Source organism: Conger conger, chromosome 7, assembly GCF_963514075.1.
Source record: "Conger conger chromosome 7, fConCon1.1, whole genome shotgun sequence".
NCBI classification, from domain to species: Eukaryota; Metazoa; Chordata; class Actinopteri; order Anguilliformes; family Congridae; genus Conger; species Conger conger.
Genome location: NC_083766.1, coordinates 22,023,188 through 22,048,262, shown reverse-complemented (window position 1 = coordinate 22,048,262; position 25,075 = coordinate 22,023,188). Strand labels below are relative to the sequence as shown.

Genomic DNA, 25,075 nt, shown 5'->3' with positions numbered 1-25,075 from the left:
TTGTTTTCTTTAGCTTTTGTCTGCTGGTAAGCTGAAATGCAACAGGATGACCAGGTGTCTTGTCTTGCAGTAGCACAGTTTTGGCAGCAGGGGGCCATGCTGCTTCAACTTGCATGAATTGAGACAGAGATTAGGGTGTTGGATATTAGGATAAATTGTGATTCAACAGACTTCCGGGGGAAAATACTTTTTTATACTCATCCAAGCCACACAATTAGGTTTGCAAGAATTTCAAGGCTTGTTGTTAATGGATAGTTGAGTTCACATTTATACCAAGGACAATACCCAAATGTTTATTTCATCACAGCTATATATTTCTGCAAGCAATCTTCCCAGAAAATGAAACCATATTAAGCCTGTCAAACATAAGTAATTGTGAAGAACAATCAATAAATCTAGCAAAATAGCACTTATCCATCATTTTCACCAATGAAGACTGAATGAGAAGTTATTTGGAGGAACATGAAATGTATTTTTGTGTGTCTTTATGTTGATTTACAGAACTCTTTACATATTGTCTCAAACTAAATTATGCAAATCATGTCCATAAGACCACCAAATAGATAATCCTCAATTCCAGTCCCTGCCTGTTAACAAATCAGTTATAGGCCAGCGTAAGGTTTCTGTGTATTGTGATATTAAATATTGCAGCATGCTAGTTATCATTATGTAGACATTCTGATATTGACCATTGTGATGTAATATTGATCATTTTACAATTAATCGTTTTCTCAAATATCCCTCACCCCAGAGCCAAATCTCTGTGCTACCCTATCATAATTACCTGGCCATTTTACAATTAAATATAACTTTCAGCGAGAAGTGAAAGAAGTATGGAGACACACAGAGATAATGTAGTTATTCCCTGTAAGATTCATATTCAGGTCAATAGGACATTGTGTGTGTTTCTGTATGTTTCCAAGAGCATGTATTTTTTGGTTGCCATGGTGACAGAATGGTTGACACACATCTCCCACTGGTTTAGTAATATTTAAGTAATTTTCTTTGTAATAGTTACAGGCAGGGGGATGCAGGGTTGAGTAAAAGTAAGAGTTAGGGCAATCCAAGGATTGGAGCAAAACTAAGGGCATCAGTGCCGGGCGAACTGAAGAGCTGAACTGTGGGCAGCGTTTCCCAACCGCTGTGCCATCAGGTGGGCTCAGGTGTGCTGTGTGAGAGAACCTTTTTAAAAAGTTCACATTAGTGACCTTGGCCAGACTTCTCAACAAGTCATCTAATACAACTCTTACAGCCTTGGTGACAGCAGCTGGACTAGCTTTGTCATTATTTTAGATAGGATTTTTAGTTTGATGCTTTTTTGTAAATTGCTTATTTAATTATGTCATTGCTATCCTTTTTCTGAATTGCTTGTATATGTATGTTGTGAGTACTTGCCCCCTATTTATTGCCCCCATGTAAAAGGTCCAATAAAAAATAAATACATTAGTTCACATGAATTTTAAAAAAATGTAATGTAAAGGTCCCAGTGTTTCCCATTAATTAACTCAATTGTAGCAGCCCGCCAGTTTAATTAATCCCACCACTCTTTCAGAATGATGTCAAAATATTATGTTACTCTCATAATAAGCATAAAATATTGATATGTGCTTCCATCCCTTGCTTTTCATGTGCACGTGATGAGAGCAGGCATTGGACACTGACTGTAGTCTCTTCAGAATGCTCCAGTGCTGCATATGAGCTTCTGCAAGCCGTCAACACGGAACATATTTTTAGGAGGCAAGACAGTTTGAGTTAATTACCTATTACCTGGCTACATCGTCTTGAATGTGATTACAATGGCTTATTTTCAGCATTAAGTAAATAAAGTTGGTAAAGCCCTCTGTATCTTGGTAAAGCATCCCGTTATGTTGATTACTTGGAGGAGTTAAATTGTCAATATTGGCACTGTGTTATGAATGAACAGGTTTGATACAGTAGCCTATATCCTGAGGTAAGTCTACATCTACTCATTACATTAACATTGAAATGAACAAAGTTGCTACAATGGTCGGCGAAGTTAACAACAATGACTAACATTACTACATACATGTATACCCTATATGGTTCGAAGTCCCCTCACCATAGTTTTCTATAATGCTGTGGGAAACACTGAATCCCATTCAAAAAAGCCAAAATGCATTTAACCCTCCTATTATGTTACGAGTTTAAGAGACTGCTTTTATGTTTGGGGTCAAATTGACCCCAACAGCTGAAATAATCAGAAAAGAAAATTTTTTGACACTTTGTTTGTCGCCTTCTTTTTGTCTCCCATATGACTTGCCTTTTATCCATAAATATGAAATATCTGTGAGAAGCATCTCATTAGAACCTGAGGTACAGGAAGTGAAAGTTTGGCATCTGTATGGGACTGTGCCACCAGAATTATCCACAAAGAAATCTGAGATAACAATAAGAATGGTTGTATATTTTCAGACATTTTATACAGTTACAGAAGGTCAATCTTAGCCTATACAACACATGCAAAATTGGTGCAGGACTTCTGAAAACAAAACATTACTATCTTCATTTAATCCCACCAAAATAGAACATTTTATATCAAGTTTTGTATCAAGATGAAAAAAAGGCTGGTTTTTAAGAGATGTCAAACACTGAATGGGGTCAAATTGACCCCAAACATAATAGGAGGGCTAACTAAAAAACATTATCGCTGAATTCAATCCCCAGAATAACATTCAGGTCACGTGTTACATCATTGTATGTCACTGGCTTTTGAGAGTGGTCTGCCATAATATTAAGTAAATGTGGAAACTGCTGTGACAGGAAAACAGTTGTGAAACGCTAACATTGGGGAAGGGAGTTACTGTGTGGGAACCCTGTTCTAAATAGACAAGTTTCCTTTTTCATCCAGCAAGAAAGCAGACATGCATGGTGCCAGCCATATTCAAATATCAATATTCAGTTATCCAACTGGCAATCTTCCCAGGAACTCCCTCCCCCACCAGTGGAAAGTGCGGGGGCTCCTTGTGGGACTGGTGGTCCTGGGGTAAGATCTGACCCCCCCCCCCCCCACTCATTTCAGCTCCTCTGAGGATGAGGACGGTGTGTTTGAATCCTCGGGAGTTTCCTGGAACATCAGACACACCAAAGCACATAAGAATCACCAGAATTGACAATATACTGCACTTGTTTACTTTTCATTTGTTCTGCACATGACACATGCTGTGAAATGAATACTATGCAGTGTAGTTTTTACTCAGACATTGATACAAACCTTTAGCGTGTGATCCCCCAGTCCTGTTTCTTAAGAACTATTCCACTTTATCTGCTGCCCCAACATGCCATTTTAAACTATTAAAAACCCTTTAAAGCCGGTAGTGTGACTGGAGCTCTTTGTTTATTGAAGGGCTTAAGCTATGAATTTATGAGCTGACAAATTCAAAGGAATTGCAGAGCCTCTTCACAGGTTAGAAATCCAGTTAGAAATTAATTAACGCAAATGTGGCGTGGTGAACCTGAACTGAAGCACAGGAGCGCTCCTTTGTATTCAGGTGATTTTCAAAGCTCAGTCTCCCCTGAGCTTAGAGCAGGATCAGAGCTAGAGCAGGCTCAGAGCTAGAACAGGATCAGAGCTTACAGCAGGACCAGAGCAAGAGCCGGATCAGAGCTTAGAGCATGATCAGAGTTTCGCGCAGGGCCAGAGCTTAGAGCAGGCCCACAGCTAGAACAGGCTCAGAGCTAGAGCAGTTTCAGAGTTTGAGCAGGTTCAGAGCTAGAGAAAGTTCAGAGCTTAAAGCAGGATCTTGAAGAGAAGAAAATGGCCGCAGGTGGAATATGCAGAACATGCCAGGTGTACACACCTTCAGGTTCTCCAGGTCTGCCTTCCCTGGCAGAGACATCTGAGGCGTGTGAAAGGCCTAGAAGGTGACATTTGTTAATACATTATTAAATTAGTTGACTAATCAATATGCTTAGAGCAGGGATGCCCAGCCCTGTTCCTGGAGATGCTCCCTTCCTGTAGGTTTACACTCAAATCTTAACGAAGCACACCTCATTCCACAGCTAGAGATTGCATTGAGCTGCTTATTAGTTGAATCAAGTCTCTGAAATTAGGGTTGAAATGAAATCCGATGGAACTGTAGCTCTCCTGAAACAGGGTTGGGCAGACCTGGCTTTGAGTGAATTGAAAGGCTCCTGTCACCCAGGGTTTAACCCACCCTTGTGCTATTTTAAAGTGTAACACTAGGGGGCGCCAGGAGGCAGTTAGCAACATAATGCACACTGTGTCATAATCCAGTATAATTGCACAGAACCAATCATATTGGGACAGAGGAGTGTCTGTCTGAGGAGACAAATAACTACATGAAAAGGGAGTTTTTTTCTGATTGCTCATACACTTTATGGCTCATTGTGTCAAAACTCTAAACACAAGCCAAATACGACAGACTTGGAGATAAACATCTCACTTCTATGGCAAAATGAAACTTTTCAATCAAACCCTAACAATCCTTTTTAAAAATGGCACTTTTGAAACAAAATGATACACACATGCACCATTTGAATTACTCTTTCAAAGCAGCAACAACACACTGATGTACTTTACACAAAACGCTGCTGTCTTTAGTACTTTGTATAAATTTTACAGTTTCCCATACAGGCTTCTGTGAAATATTGTCCCAGTACAGTACATCTACTCACATTTCAATGAGCACAGAAAAAGAAAGGCTTCAGAGAAAAATATATACAGCTTATTTTTTTTGCCATTGCAGGTTTTTACAACAACAAAAAAACACAAAGAAAGGTAGTATTACAGTACAGTAATCAATACAATATGTTACTGTAAACTCACAGAACCAAAAATAAGGATATAGTATTGTAAGGGATTATAAGGGATGGGGTGGTTGGTTTATGGATCCCGCCTTCTGTTAGGGTCTGGCCACATCACACGCAATGTCATCCCTGGCTCGGCAATGAGAAAAATATGGCCCCCAAAATGGCGCCTGCCTAGGTCACATACTGCTTTGTCTGAATGTATCTATGCAGTGCCAAATGGACACAATCTACTGCCATTACTGTATTAGAGTATAGTATAGTGACACTTATTTGCACAGCAAAGCTCTTTGACTCTTTGACACAGTTTCCCTCAAATGGAACCCTATAAAGCTGTTTCATTTGTAAGCTGCTGTTGACACAATATGCAGCAGAGTGTCGATATACTGATACGGTTCATATTATGGAATGTTGTGTGATTGGCGATGATTTGCACTCGCAGTTCCTGTTCATGGGTGAACAGACATTTCCTTCCACCCTCAGGAGGTCGTAACACAATAACATCAAAACTGTATTACATGAACTTCACAGCACTATACCGATTTGTTCACTGAGGAGACCTAAATATGGTAGGACTACATTGTATTATACTGTGATGCGGAATGATGTGCAACAATTACATAGGTACAGTCTAGTGTTTAAAGTTGAAGACATACCTGCTCTCCAGTCTAAATGTCTGTATTGCGGATGCTACCATGTAGCGACTCGGACTGGACTGGACTCTCTGCCCAGCCTCCCTCATCGTGATTTATGATATGGTCCACCGAAGTGGCCCTAATATCATCGGAAATGCGTCTCCAATTATTGCCTGGTCCCCTTCTCTGTTCTTGTCTTTGCCCTCCTCCTACTCCTCTCTCTCTTCCTCTACCTCTTCCTCTGGCCCTTACTCTCACTGCCTCCATGTTTGCAAAGCTCTCACAAAAGAGGTTACCTTCCTTGAGGTCTATTTGTAGTGCTAAGGCTCAGACTGATTGCAAGAGATTTCATTCATGAACCAAGTGTCTAATGTAAGAAACAGTGTGTAGTGTTTTGCAATAAGTGTGTTTCAGAATTGCAAAGCAGAAAATGTGTTTATACATTTGGTGCCTTTGTTTAAGGCATGGTTACAAAAGTTAATATTTTGATGCTTTTGTCTAAGCATTCAATTTTAGTGTGTAAGCAATCCGAAAGAAACAGCATGCAAGCATTGTCATTTCAGCAATTCTACATTGGAGAAAACCCACTGATGTCCAAATGTCATTGGAGAATCAGAGTAGGATATAGGATAAGGAAACCAAAAGTTCCTATTAAAATATTGAATGTAATGTAATATATTGAAAATGTCATATTTATTATATATGTGAGAGTGAGATTTGCCGTTCCTGACCATGTAGTTACCTTTATTGTGCGAAACAGGAGGTTATTTACCTTTTTGGCTCGCTGGACTTCCCCAGTTGACATGGATCTGTTCTTCACAGCTTGCTTCTGAGGGGAGAGGCTGGGACACTGAGGTTTAAACACAGGGAAGGGTTAGCCGAATAACCATGGAAAGTGACATCACTGTCATACTGAGTGAGAAATAACCATTTTCAACAGAATATGTTCAATAGCACATCATTGAAAAGAGCTTTTGAGCAAAAAAAAAGTTTTGAGAGAAAGAAAAGTCCCTGTCACTGCTATTTATTATTATTAAAATACACATACATACAATACACAGCATTTCCTTCTTCGGTTTTGGCGGATTTAGCGGATTTGGCTAGAGAAATGCCAGTGGGAATAGGACTCAAATATAGTATATTTATTTGTTCATAAGAAAGTTTCTGACCTTATTTGACCCTGTCTCCATGTCTGCAGTTGTGTTCCTCTGAGTCACTCTACCACAGCTTGGTGACGAAGTATCACTGTTGTCAGGAACCTCTCTGGGCAAAGAAAATACAATATCATGCCTATTACCTATTGCCTGGGTCTATTACCACATGATTCTGGTCTGTGATGAACAAGGTTTTATTTTCATGGTCATCTAGATTTCTCCTCCGACTTCAGAAAATGAAGTTAATTCTAATTAATTAATTAAGTTATTCAGTTGATGCATTTTATTTCATGAAGCCATCCATTGGTGATAAGATATGTGAAAGAACAGGTCCTTTGGTTATTTGTTGGATGTACAATGACGTATTCTGGAACACGGGTTAATTGGATTAGATTGGATTCTTTATTGAAGTCATGTGGGATTAATGATCCTGCTGAAAAAAAAAACTGTTCAAAGATTTGAAACAGCTGGTAGCTGGTTGACCAGCTCCATACTTAACAGCTCAAGTTACGTTTGGTAAGGCTGGTAAACCTGTATTTTATACCAGGTGAGGAATTACTGTCCATAACAATGTGATGTATTCCTATTGTATATTCAAACATTTATATGCAAATCAAAACATTATTCCTCTGGTCCATGTCTTTTCTAGCTTGTGGGCTGTGAAGATGAGGAGGGTTGGGGTGGAGGAGGGCTGTGTGCCTGTTTTACGTTCTCTGGCTTCGACCACAGAAACGGTACCGTGAGCTCGGTTCTGTACGTACAACTGATTCTTTGTGAATTGTGAATCTTATCCGACCTCTTCCGTAGTTTGGTCTAAGAAATTGGTATGCACTTCTTTTGTACGCTACTTTGGATAAAAGCATCTGCTAAATAATATATTATGATGTAGTTTAATGTACAGCAAAATGAATAAATGCAGTGAAGCAGCTTCACTTGCTTCAGTGCCCTGCTTCAAATGTTCTACAGCACTTTCTCAGCACCAAGGCTTTGACCATTGCATAGGAACCACGTCTTTGTGTTGTCCTGGATTCTGTTCCATACTGCAGGGAAATAGCTGCCTTTGTTGCTGAAGACAGGGGTCCTGCAATGGGTCAGCACCATTGTTCACTGCCTGTTATGTCACACCTGCACATAATGATGTGTGGGTGGGTGGGTGGATGTGTGTATGCGTACCTGTGTGTGTGTGTGTGTGTGTGTGTGTATGTGTGCTTGTGTGTGTGTGTGTGTGCATGTGTGTGTGTGTGTGTGTGCATTTTCTGTTGTTATTTACACTGATAAAAGCAGCTGGAGACATTTGTTTGCAGCTCCTCGTTATGGGCACTTGGCACTGTAATGTAATGTAATATTATTAATAAGCCATTCTGCATTTAACTTACACTAAAAGATTTAAAAGAGACCACACATTCCTTGAGGAAAAATGCTCACAAGGTAAAGCATACAGCAAAGCATTATCTGAAAAACAATGATAGTGAGCCAAAGAACATCTGAGCACAGTAGAATTTCTTTCTCATACCCAAAAAGCACTATTTATTTATCTTTATTAATACTCTATTTCTTTCTTGTCATTCCTGTGCATCTCTACCTTTCAGAAATGGTGATCTGTTGTTTCTAATTTGTGCGACAGCGGCTGGTTATTTTATCGCACAGTTATAACACAAAACATTAACCATTCATCATAATTTCATGAAGCCTACATTTTTCTGGGAACACTTTAGAAAACATCATGAATTTATCATCATACTGTAAGCAGAACCACCTGCTTTTGCTCCTTGGTTTGTGAATCACAACAAGGAGACTTCGTCAAAATAAATGAATGTACATTATGAATGTCAATTCTCCGTAGAAGTGGCTGTTTAGTTGTGTGAGATGAACTGAGCAACATCAAGGCTTGAACATCACACACAATGACGATAAGGCGAGAGAATGTATTTTACATTGATGTTATCTTCATCCATCCACACCAAACACCAGTCAATAAAAAAAGAGACAAAATGAATTATTTAAAAATGAATGTAAAAGAAATTCTCAAAACATGCATTAAAAAAAGCTAAATAACTTTATCATACTACTACAATGACTACTACTCTGCCTTCTAATAATAATGATTGTAATACTTATGATGATTATTAGTAGTATTATTATGATTATGAGATGATGATGATGATGATGATTATTATAATTATTATAATTATTATAATTATTGTTATTATTATTATGACCTATAATAGGCATTATTTTATAGTGATCTATGTGCAGTAGTCTTACCTGGCTGCAGCGCTGGGCCCCTGTGCTCCCCACCTGTATGTGAAAGCCACGCAGCTGAGTGTGACAGTGGAGTATAAACCCTGCCGCTTCTGTCCCTGTGCTGACAGACAATGCGGTTACATTATCAAGATGCTCCCGGAGACAGTCAGCTTCATGAAGAGGAAAAAAGATTCTGTATCTCTCTCTCTCCCATTCTCTCTCTCTCTCTCTCTCTCTTTCTCTCTCGCTGTCTCTCTCTCTCCTACCTTCACTCTGCAGACAAAGACTTCCCCTCACAGTTCCCCTGGTAATGATCACACTCCCCAACCCCGTAACCCCCTTATAGACCACTCTCGGGAACTCCGTTGGCTCAATAACAGTCCCCAGCCTCGTACATAAGTACCATTTTATTTTACACTATAAAGCTTGAATACAATAATACTATTTTTTGCTAGCTGGACCTTGACCTCGTCCTGAATTTTCAGTGCTTTGACATTTCTTATACTTCTTACTACCATATTAACCGTTGGAAAAATGTAATGATATGAAGCGCAGCAGCTGTTTACATAAATCCAGTAACTCCACACTACTAGTCTCATGTTTAGTTTTATTGTTGAATGTTAGTAATACAGTTTCTTCCTCAGGTGATTTCTCTAACAGTCTTTTGCTGGAACCAATAACATTGTAAAATATATTTCTGTATGACACAATGCATATGTAAATTTGCAATATATAAATATGATTCATCCCTATTTTTTTTAAAAGGATAATTTAAAATCATGTAGGGATCAGTTCCAAATAAATACAATAGCCCAGCTAATTAGAATATACATTTTATAATACAGTCTGTGGTTTAACATCATAAAAGTCTGAACTCACAATTTGACCAATGCATGATTCCCCTATCCACACATAGTCACATATGAGGACTGAGTCATATCCATTCCATATGCTAACACCGTCTTAAACATGCTAACATGCTACCCCTCATTCCACACACACGTGTCCTCACACAGTCACATGTCCTCACAAACACACTGACAAGCTAAGCCTTGCCTGTATACACACTTATAAGCTTACTCCTACATGCTCACCTTCACACTCACATCCTTACAAATGAACACACTCACACTCAGTCACAAATGCATACTTACACACTCACCATCAGCGACACGCTCACACCCTGAATCACCATCACCCTCTCAGATACTCATTACACTGTTATTTGACTGAAGCTTTTATCCAAAGCAACTTGCAGTTGATTAGACTAAGAAGGACTTACAATGTACAATGACCTCCTAGAACAATGTGGGGTTAAGGGCCTTGCTGATGGGCCCAACATCTGTGCAGATCCTATAGTGGTTATACCAGAGAGCAAGCCACTCAGCCTCAATCACACACTCACACAACCACATTATCTCTCTCACACACACATACACACACACACTCACACACTCACACCACTGTTTCTCGAGATAAGTCGGTGCAGAAGAAGGATCCTTCAGGAAGGGACAAAGGGGAGTAGCACTGAGCGTCTGAGTCTGTCGCACTGGAAGCTGCCAGGCCCACAGCACTCTCTCCCCCGGCCTGCGTGGGGTTCACAGGGGCTGTGGCAGGGCAGGAGGAGGTGGGACAGGGCTCCTCACTCCCCCTCTTCTCCTCCTGCTCCTCTTTCTTGCCCTCCCCCTGGGGAAGCTGCAGGAAGGTGGGCATCACCAGGTGCTCCTTCCTCAGTAACCCTCGCTGGTCATCCACACTGCTCCACTCTGCCCGAGAGAGCAGGGCCTCAAACCCTGTGAGAGGGAGGGAAAGAGAGGGAGAGAGAGATAGAGAGAGAGAGAGAGAGAGAGGGAGAGAGGGAGAGAGACAGAGAGAGGAAGAGAGAGAGGGAGAGGGGGAGAGGGGGAGAGGGAGAGAGAGAGGGAGAGGGAGAGAGAGAGAAAGAGAGAGGGTCACAGAGGGAGAGGGAGGGAGAGAGATGAAGAAAGAGAGAGAGGGAGGGGAGGCGGGGAGGGCGAGAGAGTGAGATGGGGAGAGAGATGGAGGGGGGAGGGAGAGAGGAAGGGAGAGAGAGATGGGGGGATTAAAGAGAGGGAGGGGGAGAGTCTTTTTTCCTTTTCATGAACCAGTCTGGTTTCATAATGATTTGAACCACATTGCATGTAAGAACAGGGACAGAAACAGGATTATCTAGAGTACAGTATATCTATCTGATGTCATGAATCCTGTGTGTGGGGAAAAAGAACAGATTCTGTATATAATTCAATTCAGTTCAATTCTATTTGCAGACCACTTCAGTTACATGTGTACACTTCTCTCAGAAATACTCACCATCATTATCATAGGTCTTTCTTACTGCATTATTCCTTGTCCTGGTGTTGGGTCTGACCTGGTGCCCTGATGGCTGAAGGCTATCCACGGTCTCTGCGGTAATCGCCCCTCTGCGCTGGGGGGGGGGGGGGGGGGGGTAGATAAAGCACAAAATCTGTACCGAAAAATACTGACCCTTCCACCAGTGACCTGTAATGCTATTTAGCTGACGCTTTCACCAAAAGTACCTTACAGTAGATTAGACTGAGTGGGGGACAATCCCCCCTGGACCAATGTGGGTTTAAGGGCCCTGGACCCATGGGGATCTGATTGTGGCTACAAGAGGGCTTTAACCACCACCCTTCTGGGTCTCAGTCATGTTTCATAGCCTGGAGGCAACAGGCTGCCCAACAGTACACAGTACACAGTGCCCCTACAGGCTGACTGACACTACACAGTACACCGTGCCCCTACAGGCTGCCCTACAGTACAATATGCTTACTTCATACACCTTGATGCAGGGGTTAAAATCATGGGCTTGTTTAGCTGATCTCAGCTGCTTACCTGGGAGCTCAAACCTTGGACATTGACCTGAGGAATGCTACCGTGTGTGTTACCTGTGATGGACAACAAGTGTGAAAACTATTCAGCACTAGATACTTTCAGCAATTGAGATTTTTATAAAAGATATATAGATATTTTAATAAAGTTGTTTTGAGATGTAAAGAAAATATTAACCATGTTTCTTCTTTTCTTCAATTGGCTATCAAATTACTTCTCCCATTATGCATTAATGCAAAGTAAATAAATATTCCTTTGCAAAGTGGTCAGGTGTTTGGGTTTGTGATTAACACACTCTCACAGGAAGGGGTGCTAGAAATCTCTGGTGCTATACTGGCCTTTTGCTCTGTCCTGAATCACTGTCTTGTTGGCAAGAGGGAAAACTTGCGTGCCCATTTTCAGTTGCTCCGTGCTGCCACTCTGTAAAGAGAAAGGAGACATCTCATGTGTCTGCATTGACCACCTGTGTTTGCATTACATTGCGATACATTTATTCAGTAGATACTTTTATAAAAAGTGGCATATTGTACAATAAGTGCACTCCGAAGGTTATTAGAACAACTATGTACACTTCACATAGAATCAGTTCAGTCTGCAGTCATGAACATCGAGTCTACATGTGGTAAATAGGCCAGCACCAAGAAAATATAAATGCAAATGTGACAGTCCTAGATTAAAATACAAAGTACAACAAGAAGGTGAGAAGAATACAGGTGAAACACAAGTGATGATAGATGAGAGCACTCCGTATAGGTATAGCTAGTCAATGTACAATGTGAGGAGATGAGTCTTTAGACTGTGGCAGGAAATGGGCAGTGACTGAGCAGTTCTCATAAGAATGGGGAGGTCGGGTGGAGAAGCTACATAGTCGTCGAGACAAGATAGCCATTCACATGCAATTCACATGCAAGTTTCCCAGCGGCAGCAGTGGTTTGAGCTGGTGTGTAGGGCTGAATTATGATAGGGAGGTAGGGAGGGCCTGTCTCGTTGGCTGCAGCAGAGTCAGCACTTTGAATCTGACCTTGGCAGCAACTGGCAGCCAGTGGAGTGACCTCAGCAGGGGTGTGACGTGTGAGAATTTTGGAACCTTAAAGATGAATCGAGCATTCTGGATGACCTCTAGTGGCAGGATGGCTCAGACCGTAGACTTGCGGGCAGGGAGTTGCAGTAATCACGATAGCCTGGACAAGTAGCTGCTTGGAATGTGCAGTATCTGCCTGATGCTGTACAGAAGGAATCTGCAGAGCCGTGACATAGCTGCAACTTGCTCCTTGTCCAGCTGGTCGTCCGGGACCACCCTTAGGTTCTTAGTAGAGCAAGAAGTAGCACCATCAACGGTGATAGTAAGTTCTTGTAGTAAGGAGGCTCTGTGTGGGATGAAGATCAGCTCCGTCTTGTCATGGTTGGTGCCTAGCCAGCCATGATGAAATTACAGTAAATGGCGAGAAATCAATACAGATTCAGAGTGCTCTCAGCTGAACAGGTGACAATCACCTGCAAGTATGTGTCCTTGATTTATGTTTCTTTCTTGGCTGTTTCAATTTTTTCTGTGTCTTGATGGTTTTGTGACAAAGAACAATTTACAAGAGCTTACAGGAAATGAGAAACCTATTTGTCTTTTCAGGCAATCCATGAAGCACCTGTTGGCCGTGGAGCTTTTGCAATTTCTTTTGTCATGTCATCTTCCTTACTTCTATTCTTTATTTTTTCTTCTTTTCTTTCTCTTCCTTTTTTTGAAACAAGTAAGCGCACAGCTCACAGTGTCTTCCTGAACAGCTTTGTATTTCTTCAGTATGCTTAAGCACTACAAATATGGTCGGTTCATCCTCATTAGGGCTCTGTCATAGTGTGTGGATCGGCACCGCCATTTTGTGTCAAATCTAGATCGGGCCACTGCCACACGTGGCCAGTAGCCCTGCAAAAAATGGCTGTAGCATCATTCTTGGAGCAAGGAATTTTAATTGTCTGAGACATCTGCGTCTCCTCACTCAATCTGTGGCAGACTGCGGGCATCGGTCAAGCACTCCTGGCGCCCTCCCACAAATCACACGGGTGAGCTGAAGAGACAGATGCCCCATGCTTCAGAGCGCTTACTTCTATGTGCTCTCGGACTGACAGAGAGCACTACAGAAAAAGACACTGAACAATTAAAAAATCTTTCAATGAGAAATAAAATGTAAAAAAATTCTCTCAAGGTAGAAAATAGTAACCTGTTATAAGTTATTGTTACATATTTACTTACCCCTTTGGAAACTTAATAGACATAAGTATATAGGACAATATAAGACATGTTTGTTAAGATTACTTATCATTATTCATTTTATTTTGCAGTGCAGAAGGGAATAGGTTGCGCTCATGGTTACTCTCACCATGGTGATCACTGTGTCCTCAGCACATGTGTGTGTTCAAATCAGCCAGCTGATTTCACTAATGGTGACTGGAAGAAGAATTGTGCTAATTGGCTAATCTAAGCAATTGGAACAAAATACAGGGTAGGACTTTTACTTTCTAAACTTGGATTTAACACCTCTGTCTTTTAGAAAGTTTCCATCTCTCAGATCCTGTTCTTCATGTTGTCCATTTAAGAGTGACATGACTCCACCCAACCCATAAAACAAGGTTTCCTCACCTGTATGTTTAAGCTGGTCGAGTTGTCACATGGACCTCTTGGGACCAGGCAGCGTTCAGAGACCTTGGCTGCAGAAAAAGAGATAACTGTTAGCAGGCTACTAAACATTATTTTAATCATTATAAGCATAATGCCCAAAATAGTGGCAAATGGCTTTACTTGTGGTTGCTTTTTATCGATCAGGGGTGCCCAATCTTATCCTTAAAGGGCCAGTGTGGATGCAGTTTAGCAATTCGACGTCTGATCCAACTAATTCATTATCAGGGCCTTCAATCAAGACTTTGATGAATAGAATCCAGTGCCTTTGTGCTGCAAAAACAAAAACTTGCATCCATACTACTCCTTTTCAGATAGGACACCCCCTATTTGCATTTACTGTGATACAATTCCACAAATGATAATAATAATGACTTATTTAGCTCACGCTTTTTTACAAAGCAACTTACAGTTGATTAGACTAGGCAGCGGACAATCCCCCTCCGGTTCCCAGTCATGCACCTTGGCCCCTAGGCTACAGGCTGCCCCTGTATTATTTGGTTGTAAGTCATTAGCCCAGTCTGAAAACCTGGCTTGATAGGGAGTCTAACTCTGGGGCCATTTACCCTGCAGCCTTCAATCACACACCTTCCCGTGATCCTTTCTGTGTGCCACCTCTATCCCACGCTGCTCTGCTCTCCTGTCCTCTTCTCCTCCTCTCTGCCTCCATTTCCAGACGTGAAAACTTCTCCGGCTGTCTCGTATTCTTCTGCAGACACATGCAAACGCACACAATATAAACACACACATACACACGTACACAAAAACATACACACTACTGTACAACACAGACTGTACCTTATTCTGCATGCAAATGCACACAATATGAACACACACGCACACACACAGACACATACGCGCACACACATTCCAACGTACACAATATGAATGCCAACACACACGCACACACACACACATATATGTGCACACACACATGCAAATGCACACAATATAAACACAAACACACATAAGCACACACACACACACACTTGCACACAAATACACATATACGCGTGCACAGACACACACATATGGACAGGTGCACATGCAAATCCACACCAGGATACACACTCAGCATATACACACACACACACACCACGATGCACACTCACACACATAAATCAACAACACATGCACACACATACAGCTTATGCTGATTACACAACCTTCCAGCCATCTTCGGAACAAAGAGCTACTTTGTTCCACTTCAGGCCCCATTCAGTTTGATTGCAGGCGCGGTACTCTCTGCATAATTCATCATTCTGATGAGCTCCTCAGCAAGACCTGCATCACTATGTTCTAGCTCTTTCTGTCTTTGTGGATGTGTCACGTCTTCTATTAAGCTTAGCTCTGTGTGGACATGGGTCACCTCCTTTGTGAAATCCTTTGTGTGGAACGATACATAATTTTTTTCTGCTTGAGTATCTGTGTGCATATATTTTTTATGTTTTAGTCTTTGAATAGACGTATCCCCTGCTGAAAAAACTGCTAAGTTTTGAAACAGCTGGTAGCTGGTTGGGCAGTCAGACCAGCTCTATGCTCAACAGGGTTTGACCAGCTAGGCGGTAGCTCGTATTTCAAGCTGGTCATCACTGGATTTTAAAAAGGCTACTTCCCTTTTTCACATTTTAATGGGATTCTGAGGGAGGTGAACAGTTTCAATGGCTTTACCCTTCATCCATCGATTAATCCAGGGGTGTCAAACTCCAGTCCTGGAGGGCTACTGGTTTTGTTGTGTTTCAGTGCGATGAATTAAGTATTTAATTGACTAAAGAGTCCACACACCTTGTTCTCAAGGGCTTAATCGGCTGGAAAGGAAACCAAAAATACCTGCAGACACTGTGGTTCTCCAGGACTGGTAGTTTGACACCCCTGTATTAAAGGATCCAGTGAAAGTTGATGTTTGATATGTCACCTGTCTGTTGAAGCTGTCATCAGAACCACTATTCTGCTTTGCTCCAAGGTTTTTGGAACTTAGACCAAGACCTGGTAATGGCTGAAACTCTACTTCAGCCAGCATACACTTCTGGTAGAGCTGAGAGCGTATGAAACGGGTGTAGCTGTCGAACTTCATCAGCTTGAAAATCTGCAGGAGAAAGAAGTTAAATGGTAAACTGTTGACATCTATAGAGTGCCTTTATCCAAAGGGCTGGACAACTGATGCTTCTCATTCACCCATTCATACACACACTCGCACACCAACAATGATTAGCTGCCATTCAATGCACCAACCAGCTCGTCAGGAGCATTTGGGGGTTAGGTGTCTTGCTCAGGGACACTTCGACACACCCAGGGCGGGATTGAACCTGCAACCCTCCGACTGCCAGACAACTGCTCTTACAAAATGAGTCAATGTCGCCTCCATAAGAGAAAATTACACTGACACTTTAAATTGTTCCTTCACACAATTTATATTTTTCAATAATTGTTCACTGCTTTAAAAGTAAATCTATATTTCTAAGTAAAATCTATATTTTATCAGATTTTACCAAAAAGAAATCACACCATCTATAAACTGAAAGAGTTATCACAGCCCGTCTGTCTGTTTGCCTTTGGGTGTGTCTGTTTGTCTGTCTGTCTGCCAGTCATTTGCGTTACCTGCTGTTGTGCCTTACGGAACATGTCTGGTTTGGGATTCTGTAGGTCACTCTCAGTAATGCGAGCCGTCTCATCTATGTTGACCGCATGGAAGGCACTGTGTGAGAGGTATTTGTCGAAGATGGATCGTGCTGCTCTGGTTAGCTGGGGGACAACAGAGACGTGAAAACATTGGTATCACTGTTTCAATTTGTTAGATATGTCTACACGTAACTGAGCAAGAGCTTAATGATATATTGTAACATGTAAGTCGTTTAATACTGAGAAGTATACTTCTGAAAGGTAATTTGGTCAACACTCAGTGCCGTCACAATATCGTCATCATTAATGTATCATCATCATCATCTTCACCACTACCACCATATTACATTAGTTATTTAGCTGATGCTTTTATCCAAAACAACTTACAGTTGATTAGACTAGGCAGGGGGCAATCCCCCCTGGAGCAATGCGGGCACAGCAGGGCACAGCAGGTGCACTGATCTTATTGTGGCCACACTGGGGCTTGAACAACCAACTTTCTAGGTCCTAGTTAACACGTTAGCCTGAAGGCTATAGGCTGCCCCACTATTGTTGTCATTATTGTGTCATCATCATCTTCATCACTACCACCATCATCATGGTGCTTGTAGCATACAGTACCTCCTCTTTCTGGTGAGCTGGTATCTGCTGGAACTTCTCACATGCCTGCCAGAAGAGGATGTTCTCAGCACTGACTTCAGACTTCAGGAAAGCCTGCAGTGACATCACACTTTTAGCTCCACCTACAAAAAAGAGCTAGCTAGCTCTCCTCTCATCCTGGAACTCAAACTTAAATGCAAACTATATTTCAACAATATTCACTTCATGCACAGGGCAGCTCAAAGTGCTTCCCAGTAGGCAAAACAGTAAAAGCATAATGAGACATGCAAAAAACAGCAATACAGTAAAAATATAGGATATGAAATAAGGTAAAAGTAGCAAGGGTCAAAGTGGGTATAATAAAACAGCAACAAGATAAGAAAATAATTAAGAAAATAAAATTCATAATAAGATAACAAATAAAACACATTGTAAAACAATAGGCTACAGTATATAACAAGTATGCACTACTAATAAAATCATAAAATATAAAATAAAGTACCGTAAATCCTCAAATCCTCTTTTATTTACTTAGGCTGCACAAAGCACAGGCCTTTATTTGAGACAGGCTTGTATTCGAGGCAGGCCTTTATTTCTTATTAGGCTTCTGTTGTAGAATTTTATTCTTAGAAATAAAGAAAAAGGCTACACTTAAAGTGGACCAACACTGTTCAACACTTCCTGTAACCGTTCAGAAACGCAACTTGAGTAGCTAAACCATTAATGAAAGCCAAAACAGATGCGTCTTCATAAAATACAAACTTGCCAGACACGCCTTCATGAATCAACTAATTAGCGTAGATAACAGCAAGTTAAGGATATTTTTTTCCTAAAGTGCGTTTTATTGTGAGACATGCGTTTCGTTTGGAGCAGCATACCGGTAGGCTATCAAAACATTTTCGCTTTGGTTTGGGATTTAATTTACTTTCGGACTGTTTGATTCAATTGCTAAATGTTGGGACTGATGGGCACTGAAATCTGGGGGGTATTTGATGGTTCACTGTTAAGTTTTATGTAGTTGAAAGAGTGTCGGGATTTCCACCCGTCTGTTTATTGCGAGTCAAGGCAGCAGCTTTCATTCATTCATTGAACGTGCGCTGTGCTGTAAATAGATGGAAATCTTACTGCGTAGCCAAGTAGCCTAAATTGAGTAAATTTTTAATTGTGCCTGATTTACTTTTTATTAAATTCGTAGGCTGGAATGCCTCGCGGCAACAATTGTGTTTAAATGTATACTGCTTCAGCTACAAGCTACTCAGAAGGGGGCGGCAAGCGACTGGTAGCTTGAGAGCAACGTGTTGGAGACCCATGGTGTAGGACAACGACTTTTCATTGGCAACAGTATTAAACAAACCAACAATATAAAATATTAAGAAGAACTCTTTTATTTCATTGAGTTAAATCGAAACAATGTCTTCTAGTGCTCATGGACTGATAGCCCTACTGGTAGGCAATATTACCCGGGCTTGTATTTGTCCGAATCGACCACACCCCCGGCTATTATCCGAGGCCCGGATTCAAACAGAATCCCGGACACAATTTGAGGATTTACTGTAAAGTAAAAAAACTCATATTGAGAACCTGAAGCCTTACCTGAGCTGACTTTTGAAAAGAAAACCATTGCCTAAAAGATCAGAGCAGTGCCACCCCTGCACAGCCTGTTCTGACAGGTACCCTGCAGATTGATAACGGGCTGTAATCTTTGCATGGCACCATTGACTTTAGGCTTTGACTGGGTGAGTCAATAACAGTCATTTTATTCCTTTATGCCTTTTTAAATCACTTATGCATGACTTATGCCCTGCGCTTTTGGTATTGTTTTGCTGAAATTCTAGACCCAGTGCTACTGAAATATGAATTTCTCCCTCTCTCACCAGTTTTATTTGTTAACCATGTCACAACTGCTACCTAGCTTTATACAAAATCTTAAGAACTTGCCTATGTGCTTTACCTCAAGTACATTTAGCATTTAGCATTTAACATTTAGCTAAATATATTTTTATCTCAATGAAACAACGCAATTGTTTTCAGCTTAATGCCACATAATGGCTAAATCATTTGTAAAATTTGGGATCTTATGTAAAGATTATGTAAAGATTGAATTTATTATTAAAAAATTGTTGTTTGTTTTGGTTAGTAAAAATACTAAATGTTGTACATTTATCTTACATTACAGTCATTTAGCCAACACTCATCCAAAGCAATTTCCAGTGGAGTAGGTTAAGCAAGCAACAATCCTCGTGGAGGAATGTGGGTGTGGGGTTTTGGGCCTTACTCAAGAACCCAATAGCTGTGTGAATCTTCCTGGGGCTACACCCGGGCTTGAACTACCAACCTTTGGGGTCCCAGTCAAGCACCATAACCACTAGGCAACAGGTTGCCCGACCGGTCTCTAGCATGATTACCATCCCGCCACAAAAAGGTGGAAGGTCAAAAGGGGGGAAGGCAAAGGTGAAAAGTCGGCTCACCGTGAAGTAGCCCACGCCCGTGGGGTCCATCAGCAGTCTCTCGAAGCTCACAGCCCAGCTGGCCACCTTCCCCACCATGGAGTGGCTCCCACCAGACCCCTCCGATGTGATCATGTTCAGCTCTGCGCACACACCGAGAAACACACATCTGACACACAGTACCGCACCGCCAGACTCAGGCACAATCGCTCATTTTGGACTTCAAGAGAGGAATTGCTGAAACAACAACACTGTTCATCCCACCCCTTCTCTGTGAACTCGCTGACGTTGAAATGCCATTGGCTGTGGCAATTTTTGGGTGGTGGAGAGGAAGTCAAAAAAAGTTATCAGTTTAATATTGTTCATCGTGAACTGCAAACAGAAGTGTACTGTAATATTGGTCCCTGGAGTTACAGTGAATGATAGAAATTTATAAAATTACATCCCCTCCCCCTCCTCTTTCATATACTTTTCCAGGGTGTTGTAATTTCATGCCAAAAGGAAGTTGCTATGATAACGTCACATTAACGTCTAGATGAAGCAGTAGCAGGCAGACCACATCAACTGCATATTTTGAAACCCAAATTTAAGGACTATAAACACAGGCAAAGGGTGAGTCAACATGTCAGTGAGCCTTTTTCAATGATAGGAAGGGATTTACAATGGATTTACAATGGATTTACATCTTACCTATTGTACCTTTAACACACGATCCAACAGGCATTTCAGGCTAACGGCACACACTAGACCAGTGGTCCTCACTCCTGGTCCTGCAGAGTCGCAGGCTGTAATGGTTTTTGTTGTTACCCAGCACTTAATTGATCAATTAAAGCAGTTAATTGCACAGTTAACTTGCCTCACCTGGTTTCTTGGGTCAGAATTTGTTACTGATATTAAGGTGAAAACAAAAACCAGCTCACCCTGCGGCTCTGTAGGACCAGGGGTGTGGAGCACTATACTAGACTAACCTTGTGTTTAACTTCATAGACAGTGAACACATGAAATGCACACACCGGCCTTTATGAACAGTGCTTCCACTTTAAGAGTTAACAGGCTAGAAATGTCAGTTGACCATACAGTTCTGTTCTCAGCTTAGCACACCACAGTTAACTGATAACAAAGCGGATCATATCCTGTCGGCCGGGTAACCTGAAGTTCTTCCTGGGCAGCCTTTTACAGTAGAAAACTGCACATTCATAATACCTTGCTTGTTGTTTAGTCTTTTGTTCGACCTGTTAACTGTGGTGCTTCGTACTCAGGGTTGAGCACAAGATCAGTGCGGAAACTAAGGAAAGGTCATTTGAAATGAGAAATGTTCAAAAAATGCCCTACGTCAAGATTATGATAGATATAGCAAACATCCCCCAACTTTATCTTTCTTACCTGTGCTAGTATGTATATGTATCTGGCAAAATCAATGGGTGAAGCATAGCTTGGACAGAGTCTCGGCCCTGAAGAATATTACCAAACATGGGAGGAAAATAGCCCATAACACGCTAGTTTGCCACCTTTGTGCTATCGCAGAATGCACCAGCGTTGTGCTTAACAGTACTAATGTGGTGTGGAAGCTCTCAAAATTAAGAGGAAGCTAAGCTTCTTCGGCCAGTGTGGCACAGGGAACATTCTGTGTGTAGGAACTAAAAAAAACATTTCATGCCAGTTTTGGGTGGTGGAGCGGAAGTCAAAAAAAGTTATCAGTTTAATATTGTTCATCGTGAACTGCAAACAGAAGTGAGGTAGTGTACTGTAATATTGGTCCCTGGAGTTACAGTGAATGATAGAAATTTATAAAATTACATCCCCTCCCCCTCCTCTTTCATATACTTTTCCAGGGTGTTGTAATTTCATGCCAAAAGGAAGTTGCTGTGATAACGTCACATTAACGTCTAGATGAAGCAGTAGCAGGCAGACCACATCCTAACAGGTTTCACGTTGAAAAAATCTCGCTGTTGATCGCGTTTGAGAACAAGTCTGACACATCGCACAATCAGGCGACATCAAAACTCGATTTTCACTTTCGTCCCTTTAACCATTCAGCCCACAGAGGATGGAGATTTAATTCACAGCACCATAAAGCTATTACATGTTAATGTATTATAAGTCATGATAATAGTAACCAGAGAAGCAGTTGTTTTGGTATGGCTTAAACCCCTTAAATGCTCCATAAAACTACCCTATCACTGGATTTTTTATGTGTGCCCCTCTATTTTTATACATCTTCAAGTGAGTATTACAGTGTGCTTAGCTGGAGAGTTTAAATTGGAGGTTTAAATCCTTACACCACAGACCTGCATTGCAATTGGAACAGCTAATCATTATTTCACAGATTCAGATAGCTGTTCCAGTCATAATGCACTTCTATGGTTTGGTAGTGATCTTCAGTCCTGGTCCTGCAGAGCTGCATTAGCTGTGAGTTAACTATGTATTTCACCTGCTGCAATTGATCAATGAAGTGCAGAGTAACAACAAATACCAACAGACCCTGCAGCTTGCCAAGACCAGGTATGAAGCTCATAGCTCTATGGGTTTAAATCAGAGGTTGAAACTCCAGCTAAGCACATTGGAATTGATATGGTGAGTTTTGGCCTGTGTGGGGAACAACAAATCTCCAATAATATTTGGCCTTTTCATTAGGCTCAGCTGATCAAAACCTCAGAAAAGCCACGTTTCCCTCAGCTCTGCCTGCCCCCACAGTCCCAGTCCCCAAAAACTGCCATTAAAATGCCAATCTTACCCCCATCCGACACTGCCTGGGCCTGTCAGAAGAGAGAGAGAGAAAATGCAACATCAATACAGTATAGTGTAGTGTAGAGTATAGTGTTGTGCTGTTTACTAAGCATGACTGGGGTCAGGGGCCAGGGGTCAGTGCTTCCAGGGCCTGGATGAAAGGCCTTGGGTGTGTTCCAGTATAGAATTCCCAATAGAAGAGAAACATATCCTCCTTTTTCCCACTCTTCCCCCATCCCCCATAGTGGAGTAAAGGAGGATACTTTTTCTTTAGTATTGAGATGCACCCCCAACATCCTGAGATTAGCCTAAAGTTCAACTAGGACTACGACAGCGCTACTCAACTCCACGTCCTGCTGGCTGCAGTGTCTGCAGGTATTTGCTCCGACTGTGCGCTACACCACCTGATTTAATTTATGAGCTTCTTATCTGAACCGAGCAGGTACAATAATTACCACGGTAGGAGCAAATACCTGCAGACACTGTTGAGTTGACTGAGTTGAGTAGAGCTGGACTAGGTTAATGAGACATACATGATCTGTAAATACAACTTGACAGCTTGAACCACAAATTACAGAAATTGTGAATAACAGATGCATATTCTCAGCATTAAGCCTGAAAAAATAACTAAGATTTTTTAACTTACCATGAGTCACAGAACAGAAACCCACTATGATAGAGTGACCTTGTGTGTGAGCAACAATTGTCGGTGAGATGTTATTGGGATTTGGAGAATTATTGGGAATTCTATACTGGAACAAGGTGCTTCTGAGCAGCTTGCCTGTAACTGATGATAACTGTATTTCAATAGGTTAACTATGCACACAACATTGTGAGACATCAGGTTGCATCAGGCTGGAGTTTGAGCACCAGGATGCAGGGGATTTCCAAAGAAAAGATCCAATGGCATGACAACAATGAATGTAAGGGTCATTTCAATATCAGGGGTGACCAGGTCCTGGAGATTCACATGATTGCTATATTGTTATTTAGATATAAAGCAAATGCTGAATTTATCGTCACACAGGGCTTCTAATTTTCACTCACATATACTGCAAACTAGTGGTTGAACCTCATTTAGCTTCCTTCAACCAAGTAGGCCCACATATATACAGTATATTGTAATGTAAATGCTACCATTTGCTTCCAGTAAAATATCAAGGGCCATGAACTGCTAATATAAAACTACCCTTTCTGCTTGGAGATTTGGAAGATGAGGTTTGATTTTTGTTTTTTTGGCAAGTTGACCAGTTATACTGTGAATGTCTGCATGTGAATACTTGACACTCAGTGGGGAAAATATGCTTTTAAAATATACCTAAACATAAATATACGTTTTTTAAACTTGAATTACAAACCCTGCACGGCAAAAATTGTAATATATGACTTTAAGATCATTCCCAAGTGCAGGATGTCATAGACAAATTCAACAGGTACATTCAAGAATACAAGTTGAAATAAGAATTGTGTAGAATTGTGTTTTTGAATGGTGTGATAAAAACTATTCTTGTTAAAACTATTTTCAGTTCTCAGTCGAGTCATAAATACTAAAGGCTATAAATCAATTGTATTACATATGGTATTCTCTTATCCGTAATGGCTACAGTCCCAAAATGTCACACTCTATTACTCGAAAGTAGTTCCGTATGCGGTGGTAGTTTATTGATGACTGCTAAGGAAGTGACAAACATTTTAATCAGTGAATATTTCGTTAATTTGAGCTATAATATGTAAGTGTACATAAAAAGGTGTTGTAGTTCAATGGAGTCAAGTTAAAAAGGTATAATATTAAATGGTCTGAGCAGATTTCAGTGCCTAAAATACAGTTTACAAAAATACATTTGTAGAATAATTATTTCAGGCTAAGAATCCTTTACCTAAGATTCCCATAGGGTGTGAATGTTAAAATGTGTGAGCTCTTCCACCAAACGGGCTGCATTGCACTTAGGAAATTGGTACAAATCAAACTAATTCCAGTTCCAACTAAACTGATACTAAACTGAAACTCACCCCTTGACCAATGTGTACTCCAAGGTTTTTAGTTTTCCACGACATGGCTCCAATATCACCAGAATCCAAAATCCCAAACAACTCAGAGCATTGAAAAGAACGCAAAAGAGTGAGACATTACACCATTTTCTGATAGAAACTTATGTCTGCTTGCACTTCCTGTCTGAACAGGAAGCAGCCTTAGCAACATGCCACAAGAGGAACTTGTGTGGGCTGCAGCAGCATACGAGCTATCCTCTTTTCTTCTTTGATTTTGAAACATGTTCTCAGACAAATAATCCAGTCCCTAAAATGGCGGGTATTTGTACTACACCC

At 41.1% G+C, this 25,075-nt stretch overlaps 1 protein-coding gene and 1 long non-coding RNA gene across 2 annotated transcripts; both read right to left on the bottom strand.

The window, feature by feature from the left end:
* Window positions 1-1,453: 1,453 nt before the first annotated feature.
* LOC133133931 (uncharacterized) lies at window positions 1,454-8,979 on the bottom strand. Its single transcript, XR_009709222.1, has 5 exons — window positions 8,843-8,979; window positions 6,593-6,686; window positions 6,196-6,273; window positions 3,819-3,875; window positions 1,454-3,085 (listed from the first exon to the last, which is right to left on the bottom strand). It is a non-coding gene; the product is annotated as an uncharacterized LOC133133931 (long non-coding RNA).
* Window positions 8,980-9,411: 432 nt separating this feature from the next.
* Window positions 9,412-24,914, bottom strand: LOC133132891 (regulator of G-protein signaling 14-like). Its single transcript, XM_061248688.1, has 12 exons — window positions 24,761-24,914; window positions 22,758-22,779; window positions 20,045-20,166; window positions 17,598-17,690; window positions 16,956-17,099; window positions 16,273-16,443; window positions 14,946-15,066; window positions 14,322-14,389; window positions 12,031-12,112; window positions 11,696-11,748; window positions 11,153-11,267; window positions 9,412-10,614 (listed from the first exon to the last, which is right to left on the bottom strand). Exons 1-12 carry the CDS (start codon window positions 24,803-24,805, stop codon window positions 10,277-10,279), a joined length of 1,374 nt encoding a protein of 457 aa, XP_061104672.1. The 5' UTR covers window positions 24,806-24,914; the 3' UTR covers window positions 9,412-10,276.
* Between the last annotated feature and the right edge of the window lie 161 nt (window positions 24,915-25,075).